Source organism: Triplophysa rosa, linkage group LG14 (genome assembly GCF_024868665.1).
Source record: "Triplophysa rosa linkage group LG14, Trosa_1v2, whole genome shotgun sequence".
Lineage (NCBI taxonomy): Eukaryota > Metazoa > Chordata > Actinopteri > Cypriniformes > Nemacheilidae > Triplophysa > Triplophysa rosa.
The window spans coordinates 22,016,731-22,038,627 of NC_079903.1; the positions used below are offsets into that span (position 1 = coordinate 22,016,731).

At 42.0% G+C, this 21,897-nt stretch overlaps 1 protein-coding gene across 1 annotated transcript in view; it reads right to left on the reverse strand.

The window, feature by feature from the left end:
- Nucleotides 1-4,356: 4,356 nt before the first annotated feature.
- mecom (MDS1 and EVI1 complex locus) overlaps nucleotides 4,357-21,897 on the reverse strand; it is a 138,695-nt gene continuing 121,154 nt past the window's right edge. Inside the window, 10 exon segments of the mRNA XM_057351660.1 lie at nucleotides 4,357-6,525; nucleotides 6,676-6,841; nucleotides 6,925-7,161; nucleotides 10,408-10,552; nucleotides 10,642-10,811; nucleotides 12,419-12,496; nucleotides 12,837-13,003; nucleotides 15,771-15,797; nucleotides 17,573-17,660; nucleotides 17,766-19,161. Coding sequence (XP_057207643.1) covers nucleotides 6,397-6,525; nucleotides 6,676-6,841; nucleotides 6,925-7,161; nucleotides 10,408-10,552; nucleotides 10,642-10,811; nucleotides 12,419-12,496; nucleotides 12,837-13,003; nucleotides 15,771-15,797; nucleotides 17,573-17,660; nucleotides 17,766-19,161 — 2,603 coding nt within the window. The 3' untranslated portion in view covers nucleotides 4,357-6,396.

Here is a 21,897-nt window from a genome sequence, read left to right on the forward strand (position 1 = left end):
CTTTCTTCTTTTAACAGCAACCCGTCATTAATCTAGATTATTCAGGGCTCATTTAACAGGTTCTGGGTGAGTGTGAATGCGCAAGGCTTCGTGCTGTGTAAACACACGTCACAGTGGGCCGCTAGGGGGCACGCGACGCAACATTGTTGCGTGCCTGTGGTCACCCAGAACGCCGAACCCTCCGCGCACCTGATTACTCACAAACTCCATGTTTTACAAGCATTTACGTGGCATTTAATTTTGCTCCCGCACTATTAGAGCTTAACGTCAGTCATATACTCTTAGAAATGTGCTTTCAAACGACTTTGCTGGTACACGATTAGTGGTTGTTTTATATCGTGCTAGATCTAGATGGTGGGTGTATATCAGCGCATTACTGAAAGGAAATTTGGCAGTATATTTCCACCGAGTGAAAACAGCTCGAAGGTCTAAATTATAGCAATAAACCCCAAACTACAGTCAAGGAGCAGCCCTTAATTTCAGTGCGTCACGCGCGTTATCTAAGGTAAGCGAGTTAACTAGCACAATTACTTTTTCATCCAGTTCTCGTTTAAAGGCTATTTACGTAAGTCTACGGACCTCTGAGGCATTTTAAACAGTAAGCCCAACACATCTTGTCATATTAAAACCATATGCATGGCGGCATGGCCGCTCACACTGAGTGCCCATCAATAACGCTAATGACCCGTTTCCCGGGGATCACAACAAATACCCGCATGAAACCGCCGGGCTTTAACGGGGCCGCTGCTCCTTCCGCGGCTTACGAGCTGTCACGTATCCAACTACAGCCGCCACGGGCACGACTTTATCAAAAACAGCAAAAGTTTGCGAGGGAGATATTAAAAGAAAAACTCACAGGGAGACGTAAAATCCACATCGATCCGTGCCAGCTGTAAGACAATCTGGGCTATTACAATTTAACAGTCATTCACAAAAGTAAAACCATGTTTTTGTGCCTAATCGTGAGGGTTTCACGTTAGACTTGTGCGATTGGTGCAATGCACGAGAATTGTTCCGACTCTAAAATGTGATAATAATTCTCCAAGAATAAAATCTTATGAAAGGTTTTGTTAGCAGAACTACGGGTCAAAACTTTGGAGCATTAATAATAACACACCCACCTAACAGGGAACGTTCCTACAACTTTATATAAACGTTACGTAAAATTCTTAAAATATTTACCTAATGTAAACGTTCGTAAAATACTGTTTTTATGACGTTGATAGAATTGTTAAATGTTCTCATCAATAATAAAGAAAAAACATTCTTGGAGCATCATTTGAACATAATAACTTGAAATGAAGGTTGTGCGCTAAAAGAACATAACGCGTATTAAGCTTGTTTTAAAGAAATAGTTTAACACCTTTACTTCTTAAATGTATGTGTAATAAAGCTTTCCTGTAGCTCAGTGGTTAGAGCATTGCACTAGTAGTGCGGGTTCGATCCCAGGGATTGCACATAACTGGAAACAAATGTATAGTAAAATGCAATGTAAGTCGCGTCTGCCAAATGCGTGAATGTAAACGTGTAATACATTTATATAATATTGGTGTTGTTAAATTGAATGCAAAGAATATTGCAGAAACATTATGCTATTGTACAAATAACCGTCCAGCAATATTAAGCAAACCGTTCATGTAGTTCATTAGGCAGAGTATTGATTTCGCAATGCAAAAATCATGGGTTTGATCCCAGGGAACACGAATGTTTTTAAAGCAGTATCGACTGAATACGTGAATGTGATGTTTTCACGCTTTTAGAACATTTCAAAGTACAAGAAACAAATAAACATACGAATGTCATCAATGTAGAAGCTTGATGATAACTATTATCTCGAATACATTAACTTTCCATGCTTTGCATTTTGTCGAAAAACTTGCTTTACTGGAATTGACTAAAGGTGGCACTCTCTCTCAATCCTCTGCCATGCCCATCATGCATGCCTATGGTATGTACTGTAAAAGGCGGACAGTGTCGCCTGCGCCAGCCCACCTCCATGCACGGCTGGTGCTGTTTCTGTTGGCGCGGTTGGATGTGATGGTGCCAAGTTAATCAGGGAGAGAGTGCCAGCAGTGTCACACCCTGCACTCAGGGGCTGTGATAGATGTCCTGACCAGCGCCTCGGTGCCACACTGGAGTGATGGCAGAGAGCATGGGCATGTTTTAATCCACATTAAAAAGAAAGGGCTGTGTTTAAACGCACATGTGAGAGTGGGACGTTGTGTGTGCGGCTGTTCTGTGCCTTTGCCAAAAGACTCATTAGTTCATTGGATGAGCAGGGGAAATGCAATGGGAAATTCCAGCATTAAATGCAACCGCTCCCTTGAGATGGACAAACGTGTGCGTGTTTGAATGGGAGGGGCGCACACGCAGTCATATTGACTGTATATTGCACAGACGCTCAACCATTTTTTTACCCTGCCGGACTGGCATCACAAAACGCAAACGTTTTTACTTGCAGTCAGTGCATAAAAATGTGTATAGTACATGTAAGATGTACTGACAACACCGTAATGATCCAACAGGGTGATGCTTTTATCGACTGTCCCGAAACACTCTCACGCTGGTTCCGGGCCATTGGGCCATTCGTATCGTTAAGCCCCGATGAGCACCTGATTGTGAAGACAACCCGATGATGATCATTCTGCGTCATCATTCATAGCGTAACAGACATACACACCAAACAGCTGGTCAGTAATGGTCCATGCCGGCCTCTTTTCCTCCTCTGTAGACCCATTATCACCTTCACCCTACTACAGCACCCACAAACCCCTCTCCAGCCAACCTCATCAAAGTGGGACGACCTGCTGTGACCTCATCAGCGCTGGCTGACCCATGATGACCTCATCAAAGCAGGACGCCTCACTGAGCTCAGAGACTGACAGGTTGCACTGACCATCGAGGAGAAAAGCGGGCCATCAATTATCAGAGAGCGCAACACCGATTTTACTGCTCAGATGTCGGTAGGCACACATCACTTGACGTTTCACTTTCTTAACTTAAGAAAAACTCACTTTGGTCCGGTTTGAATTACATGAAGTAAATGAAATTGTGACTTGGGTGGATTAGATGTCACTTTGTGAAGTCACGGGCAGAAGGCCACTGTTTGTGTTTAGAGTATATTTACACAGTTCGCTCTAGACAGTGGAAACCAAATAGGGTTTACGTGGAAGGAAACACAAACTTAACTAATTTCCCCAAGCAAATCCCACCCGCCTTTCCCCACACACACAAAGCCTCAAACCCAGACAACCAGTCATCACCCCTCTCGCACAATGACATCCACCCACTACAGTTCAGGAAAAAAGAACCGGGTGACAAAAGGCCCGAGAGAAAGAATAGAAATAATAGAGTGATAAAATGATGGTATGCCGTAACGTTGGAACTTTAAAAAAACATTTCTGATATGATTTTGAAAGAAAGTTGGAGGATTAAAAGTGTGCGAAAGAAAGTCCGACCGACTTCCCAAAAAACGCTGGATTCCATTTAAAGAAGGAAGGAAAAAGAAAGAGATGTCATCCGTACGTTGTTTCTCATTGAGAGTTTGAGCGATGAGCCAGGTCATCACATCTCTCCACCTCATCCATCATTTCCCTCAAACAAACAAGTGCAACGCAGATCTTTTCTCTCTCTGCTCCCTTTCACCAGCTTTTCTCTCCTTCTCTCTTTCAGACTCGCAGTGACTGTGGGACAGTAGAAGGCTGTGAGAGAGATGACCAGAGATCAGACTCGCACTGCGTCTGTCTGGCAGCGTGTGTGGAGACTTTATGCGTCTCAGTGTGAAATAATGCAAGTGGGTGTGTGGAAGAGATTTTCTTTTTTGGTTAAATGCGACTGTATTGCTTCTGTGTGAGAACTTCAGGTGGCAGGCACCATCTGCTTGTCAGAATGTTTTGTGTCTAACTGAGCGATATACAGTTTATGAAGTTCTAATGACAATGAAGTAGGATATGCACAAAGGTTAATAAAGTATCATTGGACTAGAATAAATGTTTTGCATAAAGTATAGAAAGTCGTTTTTCTTTTTAAAAAGTTCATTGTGACATTTTCATGACAGTGTATTTGTAACAAAATTGTGAAGTATTTAGGCTATTGAATGCATTTCGTTTGATTTTACTATCATTTGTTTTTGTCTAAAAAGAGAGGTATTTATTATGTATTACAGTAATGACATGTTATGATATTATGTATATTGCAATTGTACTTTACAATTATTATATACTATCTAAAACATAGGAGGAGTTTGGTTCCAAAATAAGATAATAATTCAAAAATGTTCATGTTTTTTTATTGTACATTCCAATTAATATCAATCAAACTGTCGGTTGGTTTTGATTTAAGCCATAATAACTCAAAAATACAGCCAACCAACGCAATAAAAACATGATAACAATTAAAAACGGAGTTATCTTATTTTGGAACCAAACTCTTCATACATATCGCAATGATCCTGAAATGGGCTTTATTCTCGGAAACAGCAGCTCATGGTAAATTTCTAAATTGAAATAATGTTTATTGTAAAAAGTCCTTTACAAATAAACGCGACGTTGCGTGGAAGATGACGTGATATCGATAAAAACGGAGACAGAGACGTTTGGAGAGTGCACAGTCCGCCCACACAGGAGTTCTTTATTTCTCAGTAACTCCTCCCACAGTATTGAATTATAATGCAATACAGTTACATTGTAGAAAGCATTAAAACAGAAGTACCTCAATTCACTGATTACTTTAAAAATGGGATTATAAACATCGACAAAACAAAAAATAAAAAAGTGAAATAGGAAAGATCTGGTCCTCGTGAGGATAAACAAAATCTGGCATTTGTCATAGGTTTGGCACAAGAAATCAACATGGACCCAGACGTCACACAAGCTTGCAGACAACCATAGAAAATGTCAGTTACAGCTCGGACCAATCATGCGTTTTATGAAGAAATAATATCAGCTGTTTTTATTCTTTCTTTCCATTTTTCCTCTATTTTATCATTTTTTTATATTTTACAGTTATCAATAAATTGTCATACAAAAAAACCCTAAGTAATATCTATATCATTTACCAGTTTCATTAGAAGTATAAGCTGTGATGGTATGTTTAATACTATCTGGCATTCAGAGACATTTCTACAAACCCCAGTAGACTGTGTGGAGTCTTTTCCCCGAAATCTCAGTGTGAAATTCTCCTTTTCACCGCAAGGGGGTGCTCGAGAGCAGTGCTATTCAGTAAACAAACTACAGTTTGCAGAGAAATAAATACAACTTTCAAGATACACAGAAATGACATTGATGACGTCAACCAAGAAAAAAAAGGACAAAAACAAAGCAACAGACGACAAGGGGAAAACATAAGGAACCCATGATTGTCTATAAATGAAAGACACAAGAGGATGGCGTATAGCTAAAAACTAGCATTCACGTTATTTAGTGGTATCGTTCGCCAACGAATGGACGGGTTACCATGAAAACGACAGAATGCCCTTCTAGTTTTCATCTTAAACTAGTTTCTTTTCTCAGTTTAGAAAAAGTGATTTGAGCTCTGTTTTTTACAACCGCTTTTCCACCGTAAAACAACTAAAGGGCGTCTGTTGTCGCACAGACTGGTGGGTAAGTGGGTTATGCAGTGCTTTCATTGGACAGAACTTGCAAATAGTCACCGTCTCGCTCCTAACACCTTTTTCAAAAGCAGCGTCCGTGAGAGGTCTCAAGTTCACACCTTTTGAGTGTAATTGTTTACTTTTTAAATCACAAACTTAATGATATCCTACCCTCAACCCCTGATTCGCCCTTTTTCATATACCTTTGTTAACTTGTACGTTTCTGTACAAGAAGGAACAGGTGAAATGCTTCAAAAACACACTTTCGTGTTTCCATTCTGTATTTGCTTTTTTGTGTGACATTGTTCGTAGATATTTACATGCCGGTAGGCTCTTGTGCCTGTATACGCAGCGCTCACATTTGTCTCGTGGAAGACTCTCGTCTGTTACTCTTAGTAACCATCAGCGGACAAAACTCACAAACATGACACCAACAGCAATTTTAAAAACTGTTCACCAGCTGCCACAGCTGTGCAAAATATTGAAACTTGACAGAATAAATACAATTATTATTATTATGTATTACTACTATTGTCATCATCGTCTTCTTCATCATCACCATCAAAATTACAGACACTATTGTCATTGTTACTAACTATATTCAATCAATCAAACAGTCAATCAATCAATATTTGTTCGTGTATATGGAATAGTGTTCTGCTATACACAGTAACTGGTTGTGTACAGTATAAGTGTATGACAATCTGGGCACTTGTGCAAGTGTGTGTACTGTACGTGTGTGGACCAGGGACTCCAGCGATAGTAACACAATGTTGTAAAGTAACGTCTTGTAGTACGTGAGGGTGTCATACGTGACTGAGAGACTGAATTGCGCTGGTTTCTGCGGCGCGGGCCAAGCTGTGCCACATCGGGGCATTATGGGTAGACGAGTGGAGTGGATCCTTATCGGCTAAAGACAGCATCATGGCGTACGCCTACAGACAGAGAAATCTACAATTACACACCCGTGCATATACAGTTTTATGTACACATAATGTTGCTTGCTCCTGCGTGAGCAATGCTTGAGTAAACTATTGTAAATGTTCCTGAACAATAAATGATTTATGAACGTTTTGTAATGATACCTGCGATTTAGACTTTCTGTACAGGGGCTGTTTAATCCCTTCTTGCAGGTGGGCAGGGCCAAAGCTGCTGACATCGCCATCGCTAAGATCGCCGTCCTCCATACTAAAGTGGCGGATGTGATCCATCGTGGAAAAACTGCTGTGATCTTCATCTTCCTCATTAAATCTGAAAATCATGCAAATAAATCATTTCAAGAACGTCACGGCGGGTTATATCTTAGTTCTGGTGTACGTTTTTTGCACACGTACCTTTGTGGCGAGGATTTGCTGTTCAATTCCAGATCATCCGCTCCTTCAAAATCCATGTCGTCATTTATGATATCGCGGTCCACATTGCTAGTCACACCTTCATCGCTGGGTTTCCTAGCGCTCTCACTGCGCTCTGTCTCTTCCTCTGCTCCAAGCTCCTCCCCTTCCTCCTCGTCCAGGTCACGTGACCCGGACCCAGCCAGGGCTTTATCGCCATCAAAATGGCTGCCATTCAGTCTGTGGAGAATAGAGACGGTCATCAGAAACGATGAAGAAAATCATTCAGTGCAGGAACAACGTTCTGTTTGTTGAAAAAAATAAACCACCTTGAAAAGTAGAAACACATGCCCATTTTTTTCTGAGTGAGAGGAAATGCTGGAGAAAGAAAGCAGCGGAGTGTTTGGCTGAATGTGAGACGAAGGGACCCCGGTTTGTCATCAGTTATGAGGGCTGGCAGAAATGAGCCGCCCATCGACAGGGTACTTAGACTGCAGGCCTCTTCACTTCCTGTCTCTCACAAACAGCTCACCTCTCCTCTTTCCCTGGTTTATTTTCTTCTTTATCTCCAATTCATCTAATAGGCCAAATATTTAGCTGACAGCCCATTTGGTGAGTGGAGGGAAGGAGCTGCCAAAGCAGTCATTTCCCCACAGAGACAGAGACAGAGCAGCTATCCAAACTCTCTCTCACACACACACACAGAGAAACCAGCCAACGGCACCACATTATGCTTAAATCGCTTGTTCTGTCACGATTCTCTTTACACCTCAAATTTAAAATAGCAACTTCCCATCTGAACTTAAAGACTGGGAGAGAAAATTACAAAGAGAGAGAGAGAGAGAGAGAGAGAGAGAGAGAGAGAGAGAGAGAAAATACAAGTCTGTGTGTACAGATGTGCAAGAACAGCAATGAAAATATTACGGAGAACTGTTGCTCAAGGAAGAACGATTATAGAAGGTCTATTAAAAAACCTCAACAGGAAATGTTTTAGCCAGAAATGATGGATTAGAGAGAGAAATAGAGTGAGTGAAAGATAAAAAGAGTCGTCGAGTCAGCGTACTGTATGTGAACCAGACATGCTGAGTCAAGACGGTCACGTGATTTTTGACCATACTTCTTACTTCCCACCCAACACATCACAACTTTATTTTCAATGTTACATAATAACAGCTATGTCTGTGTTTAGTTGCTCTCGCCAAGTCTCGCACGTTTTTTAAACGACTTCTCGTTCATTTCCATCTCGGCACCTTTAAAACCTAGGTTTCGACTCTTTCCTCACATTAGCACAGCACCACACGGGTTAACCGTATGATGGCGTTTTCGCATCTGAAATAATCCCCTAAATCCGCCCCTCTCATCTCTCCACACCCTGCTAATACAGCGAGAGAGAGAGAGAGAGAGATGGCGTGATAATGAAAACATATTGGCTAATTAGAGCGAGCTGTGGTAATTTGTGGAGGATAAAGTATCTATCAGGAGCAGTCACTCTGACAGGAAACATTCGACGACCTCTGACCTCCTCTCCCACACCTACTTCCTGTTCGCAAACACATGTTGGGACCAGATGTGTGACGCACAAGGTACATACACGCATGCACGTGGTCAATGTTGCAACTTGCATCTTCTTAACAATGAAAATATCAAACAACAAAAGAATGCGAGATCTGTATCTCAATCGATCTGTCCGTCACGCGCACACATGACCGGGTCAAACCGTCAGAGCCCCATCCAACCTGATGATCATTTCTGGGAAATGATCAGCGAAAGCGCTCGGAGATAATTATCATATGCAGATGGCAAAATTCATGTATGCGCACGCAGCCAAAAGTCACTGGCTTTCTGCACGCGCTCAGAATCGGCCCGTCGGTAATCACGTCTTCCAGGAGACCTGCCCCGATCTTTGCTCTTAAAAACCGCAGGCGACAGGGTAATGATTAACAACCGTACTGAATGTACGTACACACACACACACACACACACACCGAGCGCGTACGCTCACATGTGCAGTTAATACACACTTCGATTCGCAAGTCCGCTCCTTTCATGTGAAGCCATTCATGCACACACAGAGGTGCAGGTTAATGAATAAGGTATGAGAAGTGTTGTGTTCGGTAATGTTTGTGTATAATAACCTCCATTCTGCCTCCGGCAACTAGAGGAAACTGATGACTGACAGCCTAATGGACAATCCGTTTGCATGCGTGCGAGTTTGCGTGAGTGCGTGTAGCTTTGAGTAGATCAAAAAAACCCATGATTGTTTTTACAAAGTGTCTGAGTGAATACATAAACTACGTGTATTGTAAAAATACACAGTTAAAGTGATAGTTCACTCGAAAATGAACTAAATTCTGTCATCGTTTACTCACCTTCTTGACTTTATTACGCAGAACACAAAATAAGATATTTTGAAGAATGTTGGTAACTGGCACCCATTCACTTGGTTTTGTGTTCATCCAATAGTAGCGAATGAGTGCTGGCGCCGTTCAGTTACCAACTTTCTTCAAAATATTTTCTTTTGTGCTCTGTGGAAGAAAGAGAGTCATACATGTTGGAAATGACATGAGGGTGAGTAAATGATGACAGATTTTTTGGGGTGAATTATCACTTTTAAACTTGTGACAAATTTTATAGGACATTTAAAAGCTTTTTTGCACATTAGGGCCCGTCCACACCGGGACGATAATCGCGCGCGTTTATCGTCGACGTTTAACGCCTCGCGACTAAACAAAGGGCGCCAATGTGAGTGTGCACACCGACGCGGAAAACGGCAATTTTTTTAAACGCCTCGGGCTCGTTTTTTTTGGTTTGACGCGTCGCGTTAAAAACTGGCCTTCCAATGAGATTGCCGCATTTGTTCACGTGCCTGGAGCTGCTGAAGTTACAGTAAAACACCACTAGGTGGCGATCAAGCACAAAACGGTCTTGCCCGAGCACACATGGACGAAGAGGAACCAAGATGAATTCTTCTTCTGTGTGACAAGCGAGTGTCAGAACGCATAAAGTTGCGCAGCGCCACCTTGTGTACCGGTGGTTTTTCTGTTTTTCATTAAGCGCCATCTATGTCAGGGAGTGAATTTGCACGTTCCCTCGGCTCATCGTCAGTGAAAATCGTTTGGGCATGAATGCCGAAAAACGTCTCGAAAAACGCTGGCGATAAGCGCGTGCGATTAACGTCCTTTACATTTATCAGGTTAGAAAGAAAATAAAATCTGGGAAAATAAAACACTGAATTATAATTGTTTTTAATAAAAAATTACTAAATAAACTTTAGATGTACTTTAAATAAAAAACTTTTACTTAAACTTTCACTAAATTACTGTTTTATGAATCATTACTTTTCTACATAACCTTTTTGGTCCATTTTTGTGCCTTTATATTTCCAATAAATATACATTACGCTATATCATAGCACTGTCCACAAGGCCAAGAGAATTCTTTTTGGAATATTGTATTAGTGTTTGAGAGGAAGATAATGGTGTTTACCCTTCCTCCGAGTGTGATGGAGATGGGGCTGTCTGTGCTGTGTTACTGATGAAATTTCGTATTTCGTTAAAATACGAGTCCTCTTTGTCCTCCAAGATGGCGCTGCCGCTATCCAGCTCTGAACGGGGCGATGACATCGCTGTGCCTACACATACAATCAACATACACATCAAACTCAAGAATGACTGTAATCATATTTTTAGCATCATTGTCTACGAAGAAACGCGCACATACCTGATAAATTACCGTTCTCGTGTTTTTTGAGGTGGCGGTCCAGGTTGGTCTGTTGTCCGAAGCAGCGGTCGCACAGGTGGCATTTGAAAGGTTTCTCTTTGTTGTGGATGTTGCGGATGTGACGCTGGAGATTCGATGAAATACTGAACGAACGATCACAGTACTTACATCTGTGGATAGACAAAAACCAATCACACACATTATTACACGATACAGTAATACAATTTGTAGCTTTAGGAACGAACCCGCAATTTTTTGCACCCACTGTATATTTTTAGCGTGTATCATGTGTTGAGGTATCGTTTTTATCGTATGGTATCATATGATTTTTTATTTTGCCTTCAGAAGTTATATAAAGGTAAAACTTAACTTTATTTATTATTATTGCTCTTACACTAAAACACACAAAATCCCAAACACACGATCGAGTGGTCATGAACTCTTTGTCTCTCATCTTTGGCCAACTCAGTAAAACTCAAACTCTCCACTCAAACGTTCTCCCTTTCCCCCCCTGCCCTGAAAATGACAGCATGAGCCAAATCCCTTCACGCAGAATTATCCTGTGTGATTACGCGATCATATCTTCCCTTCGACCGTAGAGTTGCGCTAAACTGCGTCTCCCAGGATCTGTTATCTCTCCCCTCTTTCTCTCCGTCTCGCCCTCCTCCAACAGCAACAGAAAAATAGAAATTAAATTGCAGTTAAGAGCTGATCAGCGGCTTGTTTAAAGCCCTGCCAGCGCGAGAAGATTGAGGCTATCTGGAAAGTAACAGAACCCGGCGCAAACCTCCCCTGTGGTCAAACAGACCGCAAACGCAGTGTGTGTGTGTGTGTGTGCGCGCGCGCCTGTTCTGTGCAGTATTTAAAACTCCTTAAAAAACTCGGAGGCCCAGCGCAGACCTAATTACCCAGCTGCCTTTGCTGGCCCACAGCTGTATGCCACTCATCAGCTCCATTATTCATTCAAACTTCCTTTAGTCATCCTTTGTTTGTCTCTCTCTGCCTCTCTTGTGAACTTCCTGTCACTCTTCCCATATGATGACAATGCCCTATATCATGGTTATATCATATTGAATAATCGACTTTATATATTCTAATATATAGTAACGTTATACAGAAAGTATTCAAATAAAGCAATAACCAGGGGAAAGGTGTTACACAGTGATTTTGCATTGGTTAATGATTGTTAGACATCTATACCAAATGATTGCTTTTATATATAAGATTAGCAATAAAGTGACAAATTTGGGGCTGTCAAATCGTGTTTGTGTTTACATAATATATGTCTGTGTACTGTGGTGCATATTAATTTTGTATTTATAAACGCATACACATTTAAGAAAAATATAAAAATGTAATTATTTTTATTTAATTATTGGTAAATATAAATAAATACATATACACGTGTGTTTATGTTTTTGTGTTTATAAATACAAAATTAACACGCACAGTACACAGACATACAGTACGTATATTATGTAAGCACTAACTTTCATTTTAGATGCGATTAATCGCGATTAATCGTTTGACAGCCCTAGAAAAATGACGTGTTCAATCATTATAACAATCTCCCAAGTTTTAATGTATTTATTTATCTTTATTATGAAAACTTTGTTTTGCTTGACCTCACTTATAGATTCACGAGTGCATATATTTGCTATCCTACAACGACTTAAAGCCACTTTATCTCATCTGATTTTAGTGGTGGAGCCATAATGCTATTTGTAGCGTATGTGAAGAGTTGATTACATCATTTGTGTGTGTGTGTGTGTGTCACCTGTAAGGCTGCTCTCCGGTGTGTGTCCGTAGATGTCTTGTAAGGTTGGCTGAGCGTGGGAATATCTTCCCGCAGTATCTATAGGGGAAGGAAACAGATCTCCAGGAACAATACTCAACAATACACACACACATTTCCCAAAAAACACCCCTGCATTCCACGCTCAATGCTGTCATTACTCACTAAACATCAAACAAATGTTTGTTTAACATCTGGCTAATAGGCAGACAAACAAACAAACAAAAAGTTGGTATGTTATCGCATATCCTACTATTATTTAAATGTGCAAAATACATAACTACGCTAAAAGTTTATATTATACTAAATACAATATACTACAATATGAAAGTAAAGAGTTATTCGGGTGTTTTCTTTTATATGATTTCCAGAAGAAAGTGAGTTTCATCTTGATGGTTACCTGCAGGTGTAGCGCTCTTTGCCTTTGCGTAACAGTGTTTCGGGAAGGGTGGCAGGTGGAGCCCGGAAGTCGAACATGGAAGGAACGGAACGCATGATGTCACCGCCGTCTGGCTTCAGAGAGCTGAAAGACTCCAGCTTCTCGGCCATGTTTTCAATTGCTGACATCTGCAAGAAAATCAAGTGAGATGGGTTAGAAGTCCTTACGGTCACCTGCGTTTACTACGTTGCACTCTACCCTGGGCAGTGCATGCATTTTGCTCACTGGGACCTTATGGATAACAGTGTAATAAAACGTACAATTTTAATTGCACACACAAACACAAAGTTTGAGATGGACCACACACACGGACACGCAAATCTATGCGGATAAGAACGACTGCCAATTTACTAATGAAGTCTAACAGTTGCTTTCATCAGAAATGGACACGATCTCTGAGGGGAAACAGAGAACAGCATAAGGATGTGTGTGTGTGTGTGTGTGAGGCGCTGAAGAGCACGAGTGATTCATGTCCTATGTTGACCATAAAGCATTCAGTGCACAATATGAGCAGACAGCACATTCGTCAATATGAAAGATGTTGACATTACTGATCAAGACTGAGACAGCAGTAATAATGATATCATAGGGAGGAGAGGGAGGGGCCGAGGAGGGCGGGGGGGGGGCGTGTGGGGTCCCTGCGGACGAACAGGCCGCAGTGTAATGCTGAGAGCTTAAAAACGCATTCACACATTTGCATTATTTTGAGTGGATTGATTTTTCGATTTGGGTTTTGCTGACGATTCACTCCTGATTCACAGCGGAGAGCATGCACAAAAACACACTAATAGGCTGTTCACACGTGAAACCGTTAACCCTGAAAATTGTTCATGAGATCTCTGTGACATCACTAAACTGTTTAATGAAATGGTCATATGTGCTCGGGTATTCTGCATCTCAAATGTTTGGTTTTCGAAAGAGACCACAGTCATCCTTCAAGTGTGCTTTTCTGTTTAAAAGAAGTCCAAAATGTCTCAAACTGTGTCAAAATTGTCAAGAAAGATGGAAAGAAAAAATAGAATATAAATAAAAAAGAATGCTGTAAATGTTACTTTGGCAATACAAATGCAGTTTTTATCATGCCAAATTGTGAGAGAAAGAGAGAAGGTGTGAGAGAGAGAGAGCGAGACAGAGAGAGAGAGATGTTTGATGAGGAATGACAGCTGGAGGTTAAAGTTCTTCATCTGAGAGTCAGACTCATATCCTCCTTGAGGATGTGAAGTGTCAGATCTGTTTGATTAGGGATACACCAACTCTCTCTCTCTCTTTCTCGCTCTATAAATCACAGATTGATTTAGAATGAGAGAGAGAGAGATAGATGAAGAGAGGTGTAGCTAATGAACTGCTGTCGTCTATCTGTGGGATGTGTAGTTTCTGGTAATGCTACACTAGCGCTCTATTAGGATCTCTAACCGAACAACAACTTTTAAAACCATCTTAACATAGTATTATTTTATAAAAACCTTACCACTGAAATAAATGTTTAGTATGCAATAAAGTCATTTATTAATGAATTCCCTTTCCCTTTGGTTTTGTCAAAATGTAGAATCATTTTACAATTCCTTAAAAAGAACTAGCTCACCTAAAAATAAAAATGATTCACCCTCGCGTCATTCAAAACCTGCATATGACTCTTTCTTCTATGAAACCAAAAAGAAGATATTTTGAGAAATGCCTCAGTGGTTTTGTGTCCATATAGTGGAAGTCGATGGGGGCCAATGTTGTTTGGTTACCAACATTCTTCAAAATATCTTCTTGTGCGTTCTGCTTAAGGAAGTCAGTCAAGTTTGGAATGACATGATGGCGAGTAAATGATGAAAGAATGTTCATGTTTCGGTGAACTGACCCTTCATCAATTGTTTCATATTCATTTCATAACTCTATACTCTCGCTGCATGTCAACAAATGTCGCAATTATTTCTGCTTTTGTTTCCCCATAGGAGTTTTAAAGCAAACAGCTGAGACAAAGTCGATCCTAAATAAAACATAAGCGACTCCATCAGGTCTAACTAAGTTTCACGCACGCACACACGAGCATGCATATTTCATAGGTATGTTGATTAGAGCTCTTGAACTCTAAACATATTAACATAGATGGGTATCACTGTGATTGCTCTAACAACCAAATCCAAAGAATTGTGTGATCGGCAACGAGTGGACTTCCCGGAGAGTTAAGTAGCTTTTAGCCTCTCCGTTTCTCTTTGTGGTAGGGCAGTTGTCGAGTTGCCCGTTCGCAGTAGTGTGTGTCTAAGAGGCCCTTCATTAGCAAGAGCTTTTTCAATTGTTGATCTTATCAGGGTACCAGATGTCTCGGGTTTGGAAACCCCCCTTCTAGTATCACACACTCTCTCTCTCTCTCTCTCTCGGTCCCAGAGAGACTGTTACCCCTCCAGTGATGCGATGCCGTACGGGCCTGTCGCCCCTCAAATCAGTGCCGTGGTCTGTTCTTTTCTCTGTGTAAATAATCACGTACTCACACTCGCTGCATTATCAGGGGCAGCCATCAGAAACAACAACTGCTCTGTCTGCTCAACACACACTCCGGGCAACAGACACGCTGGCGCGCAAACACGCAGGAGCGGAGACGTGCGCGCACATACATCAAACCATCAGATTCATCATTCATCCGCTGGTCAATCTGAGTGAACGTCACGGGTGATTTTATGTATCCAAACGTATTCTGTTTCCTGGGACTAATAGGTAAAAGCAAACAGATCTGTTGTCATGCATTGCACAGATCACAGGCATGCGTTTACTGCGTCGTGTTTAGACCGTGTGACAGAGTGGGTACATGTGATACAAGTGCAAAGTTACGTGTTTGTTTTGAAAGCATGGAGTTATTAAGCATGTTTGTGTGGTGAAAGCACATGAATGTCCGGGCTTAAAGTAACTTACCCATGTTCTCTGATCAGGCATGCGAAACTGGGGGCGGGACAGAAGGGAAAGAGCCAATCAAAATCAAGAATCAGAGAGATCAACTGTGTGTGATTTGTAATGGGATGTCATAGCGATCGACGAGGTCAAACTCTAAAGGCTTCAACGTACTAAGTATTTTACAAAATCAAAACTAACTCTATGGTTGTGTCTAAACGTTTACATTTTACAATTGATACAATGCAAGAATGAAGTTGCGGATGTGTACACGTTTAGGTATTGTGGTGGAGTGCAACAACATAACAACAGGATGAAGCAGATGGTGGAAGACCAACCTGATCTCACAGGAATTCGTAACGATTTAACGAGGCGGCTTTTTGTATGAATTCGTACGTTGTGAAAACGATTACGATTACTAGGAAAAAAGCAATACCGAAGCCCCGCCGCTAACCATGACGTCAATGGCGCGAAAGCAAATCGTACTAAAATGTACAAATGAGATCATACGAATTCAAACAAATTAGCCAAATCGTAAAATAGTTGGGTTTTTGCCGTGAGATTGTGTTGGGAAGACGCAACGATGGTGGGTCTCTATACAGACTCTTATTGAGTCTTTATTTCTGTTTAAAGAACAAAAATCATCACTAACTATGTGGTATTCGTTTCTAAACTCATATACATTTGACATATCCAACACTTCCAGTTTTTGTACTGTACTAGTCTATGTGAAAAGGCACTATTTAAAACTGCATTTCCCATAATGCATCTGTTCTGTCAACAGCTTTCCTGGTGCTGATTAGAGAGTCCCGAAGAGAAGGCAGTGAAATGGATGCTGATAGGTCAACTCATTAGGCGGTGTGTCAGGAACATGTGGATATTATCTTGCGCAGACACAAGGCATACACAGAGAATAAATCAGCTCAGTGAAACAGCCAATAAAACGCTGTCCTGAAACAGCCAATAAAACACTACACCAGACTGTGTCTGTGGGGGGGGGCATTGTGTGTACAAGAACTACGTACAGAACTGTGAGTGATACTGATAGTGAACATGCACACAGACACACACACAAACCAGTGACATAGAGCAGACAGGTTTTAGAATACACACAGACTAATGAGGTCACATGGATACTTTAGCACAAAACCGCACGCTTACACACTTAAACGCTGACAAACTCACTCGATCCAGATGCACAGTTCACATAAATTAGACAAATTTACCACATACACACACACACACACACACACACTCCATCCAGGGGCGGGGAAGGTGGGGGTCAATGTCTGGCAGTTTAACAGGGTATCATATTGTGACATCATAATCAAAGACACCCACACAGAGAGACGTGTCACAAAGCTTCCACCCTGTCTGAATCTCACATCTGGACCTGATCACATGGAAAAGATCAGTGAGGAGGAACATGGGAGTCACAATGCTAATGCCGAAACACGGGCTCTGTAAAGCTACTGCCAACGTCATGTGGTTATCATGTCGACATTCATATGCTGCTGTTTCTAAAGAGATACAGACTCTCCCCATCTCCCAGACTGGCTAAAACAAGTAGTCCACTGTACATTTTGTGCTGATTTAGGGCTTTCGTGTGACCTTATGTTTGGCATTTAAAAAAACTGCTTTCAATAACCTGGTCATTGTCGTCCTTTTTATTAGCACTTGTGTCTGGAATGGCTCGCATTAACACAAACCACAGTAGCACGCATGGAGGCAATTGAAAATAGGCTAACGATTCGAGCAGGACTGTGGGGATGAGGTGTAAAACTAAAATGGAGTTAGCAGTGGGAAAATGTTCTGGCAAAGCTCACCTGTGGGTGGAAGAGGAATCCAGGAGCGGGTCGCATGTATTTATCCTTCAGGACTTGGAATGGATCATTCATCTTTCTCTTCTCAACCCTGCTGATGTTAAACTTCTATCAGTCCTCGTGGCAAGTTTAAGCGACATTCATTATCGAGAATGGTAACACTATTACAGTAAGAAGGACTTTTGATTGACAGTACCTGTAAATGGGGTCCATGAAGAAAGGGGTGGGTCTTGCATGCTGGAGGGAGGGGTCGGTCTTGGGTGGCTCCACTTCCACCCTCTTTTCAGCAAAGACAGGATTCTTCCGTATCTCTTCTTCTCTCTTTCTCTTGCCTCGGCTCCGTCCGCCAAGACTCAGGTCCAGCGGCTGATCCTGATTGGCTGATTGTACGTGTGAGGCTTCAGGTTTCAATGGAGCACAGGTGGGCACAAGAGGCTCTTCCTTCCGTTTGGTGGTGAGATCAAAAGGCGACTCGAGGCTTTTGAGTTTTTTCCTCTCAACTGGAGGGCTTTCTGGCTCCACCTTGTGGCCCGGAGGTCGAAGTTGCTCTCTCTCAGGGAACGGATAGACCGAGGGAGAGAAGGCGGGGAAGAAAGATAGAGGGAACATGGAAGGATATGGCAGTGCCCCAACTTTTTTGTCTTGCAGGCCTGTGAGTCCAGTAGAGCCAAAATATTTCTCGGCGATGGAGGCAATGGCCTTTATTGAGTCATTAACAGCACCAGAAACTGCTGTATGCTCGTCCAAAGACGGCTGATGGAGGCCCGACGCAGGAAAATCTTTTCCATTACTGGTGTTGTTACTACCACTGGAGTTGATGAGAGTTGGACTCTGGGCATCGCTGAACCCACTTGACTTCCTTTTTGGCCCCTTCCCATTTTCCCGCACACGCACTCGTTCCCGGTCGCTTTCTGCTTCACTGTCCAGCTCTGAACCTGAAGTGCTTTCCAGCTCACTCCCGCTTGGAGTGCTGACATCATCCAGATCGCTACTCTCGGATTGGTCGCTCTATTTCCCGCCATGCCTTGTCTTGGAGACGGACCCTTCTTTTGGACGCCCCGCACCTTCTACTACTCCATTTAGAGAGTCCTTATGGAAACTCTTCAAGAGGTCATGTGACCCAGTGATGGATGAGGACAGCAGCGGGCTCTTCTGAAGCTCTGTGCTTTGAGGGCCGTTGATTGGCGACGTGGATGGGATTAGAGGGGGCCGGTGGTAAAGTCCTGATGGGAAAAGTCCGGGAAAACTGAACGGGAATGCCGGAGGGGCTGCTGGGAACGTCAGCCCACCATGATGCCGGTTTGTCCCGAAATAGTCTGCTAAACCAGGGCTCCCATGGCTCATTCCAGCCAACGTAGACTTATCCAGGCCAGGGGCGCCGGGGAGGGTCATGCCCTGCCCAAACAAGCCTCCCGCGGCAGCGGCGAAATGGTTTTTGCCCTCGCAGAAGCGCCGGTGTTTGTTTAGGGAGGATGTGGTGCTAAACATCTGGCCGCAGTCTTTACACTTGATCTGAGTGCGACAGTCCGCGTGCATGCGCTTGTGACGGCACAGATTGGAGAACTGCGTGTACGATTTGTGGCAGACCTCACCTGGAGATAGTGAGACAGGGACATACGGCGTAAAAAAACTGTCGATTTTTGCATGTCACACACACATATCTATTCACAAAACAAACAGATATGCAGGGTGAGCAAGGATGACAGATAAAGGAATGCAATGTCATACACAGGTGCACACACACACACACACACACACACACACAAAGAAGACTTCACAATGGCTCTATTTTAAGCGTGAGAAGGAAACAGAGTTGCATGAATCCTCTCCTGCAGGTCCGTTCCCATGGACCAGGAGACGTCTCTGTCTATCATACACGGACACACACACATCGCATACACATCTCACACCACTAAAAACCAACGAACACAACTCATGACTACTGACCTCAATATCAGTGGACCTAAATTTTAAGTACTCTAAACCTGACAAAACAACCCTATACATAAAAACCTAACATGTCTAGTGTGAAAAAAGCCTGCATTTCTCATCCTAATCACATGTATCACACTTATAAATGGGATGTTTTCTGGTTGAAGGAATTGTTAGGGAGTGTGGCAGGGTGCTTGGCTAATCCCTGTCGGTTTGCGTGAGGTATGAGGTGCCCTATGAGAGGATGTTCTACCGCGGGCTGTGTTTATGGAGTCGGTCGGGTCTGATCAAAAGATGGGGTGTAAATATTAGTGCAGAGAGAGTGGACGACTTAAGTGTGTCTTATCAAAGTCTGTTTTCTTTTTTGAAATGAAACACATGCAGACAACACTCAAACTTACTGCTTAGATATCTAGGAAGAGACACAGACACAAAACACTTATGTAATTGTGAACAACTGCACACACACACACGGATGAACAGGTGTGAAATCTGGGGAGTGTAAACGGAGATCTATGAGCACTTGTGTTTTGTCAGCTCTTCATAGCCGGTAACAAAATATTATAAACACATTCCACAGTGGTTAACATCCAGTGGTAAAATGAATTAGCGCTACAGCGCTGTGTGTGTGTGTCTCTGCTCTAGACAGAACATTTTCAGGCGATGGCTTCAGCAAAGAATTGCAAACGCTATAAATGCGCAATCCCATGCGTGTATCAGTGTGTCTGGGTGCATACGTGTGTTTTGTTACGAGGTCATTAAGTGTTGTTAGTAGTGCTTGTTTAAATGCTGATTGCTGTAAACGGCGGTGCGCTGGTCTCTGTACAGGCAGGGCTGCATGTGGTAGTGATTTGCCTGGAATGGCCAGACTTAGCAGGCTAGTTACTGTCTGATACAGGGGGGGGGGGGCAGCGTCTAAACAAGTTGTGTGGGATCAGAGCTATCAGGGTCAATGCATGAAGTTCAACCGGCCAAAGTTCAGAGGTCACGGTACGGTTTTAAGACATTAAAATCTCTATGAGGTCCTTATGCAGGAGGAGATTAAGATCTGAGGTCATTCGCCTACGAGGTCAGAGGTCATGCATTGAAATCGAGAGCGTGGAGCTGGTGTAATGACATTTAGTGTAACCGAAATTTAAAGTGACTGTGCACAACATGTTCTAGTCTGAAACTAAAAAATGGTTAAAAAATGCAATTCCTGTGATCACAGTGTTCATAGTACATGTACTATATTATAATGCAAAAATGGCTATAAAACATCTGGGTATGAGTATGCAATATGTCTATAAATATCAGTGAGGGTCAAGGTTAGTGAATAAACACACACATTTGTTTTGGTATCTTTGTGGGAGCTTGCCATAAACTTCTATTGTTTTTATTGTTTTGTTTTTAATCTTTTGCATTTTAACATTTTTAAATAAGCATAATTTTGTATTTTTAACCATCAATTTCCCTCGTTGGGACCACAGTGTACAGTAGGTGGATCTTCTAGGTGGTTTTACTATCCTTGTACAACTGTACACACACACACACACACACACACACATATACTGTACACACACACATGTATGTTTTATTATCTCCGTGGGGACAGTCCATAGGCGTAATGAGTTGTACACTGTACAAACTGTATATTCTATCCCCTACCCCTAACCCAACCCCTAAACCTAAAGATCTTAGAAAACTTCTTGCATTTTTAGATTTTCAAAAATTATCGTTATGTACAATTTATAAGCTTTTGTGCCTGTGGGGACCTCAATTTTGGTCCTCACAGTGACACGAGTCCCCATGTGTTGGTGTGTATTCAGGTTTAGGTCCCCACTAACATATAAAAACCAAGTCCACACACACACACACAAGCACACACACACACACACGCGCACACGCACGCACGCACGCACACACACACACACGCACACACACACACACACACACACACACACACACACGCACACACACACGCACGCACACGCGCACACACACGCACACACACATACTGTACACACACACATACTGTACACACACACACACACAAATACCACAACCTGTAAGAATAAAAATACTAAAAAAAACATACTTCTGTAATTGTACCAGTAGTTATAGTTAATGAACACAAACAAGGTTATTTAAACGGTCTATAATTGAGAAATAATTCTGAAATATTTGAGAAATTAAAAAACAGGTGAATTGCTACACATGGTAAGATTTGTTCTCCATAAAAGTTACTTTGCAAACCAAAATACTAAATAACATTGGAACGACTCCATTGGTTATCAAATTCATGCTACCTTGCATTAAAGAAAACATGAAATCAAAATGTATTTACAGCACTTTCTTTATATTTAGATTTTATTGATACATGTTGCATGCATTGATGCATGTTAATCTAAAACAAA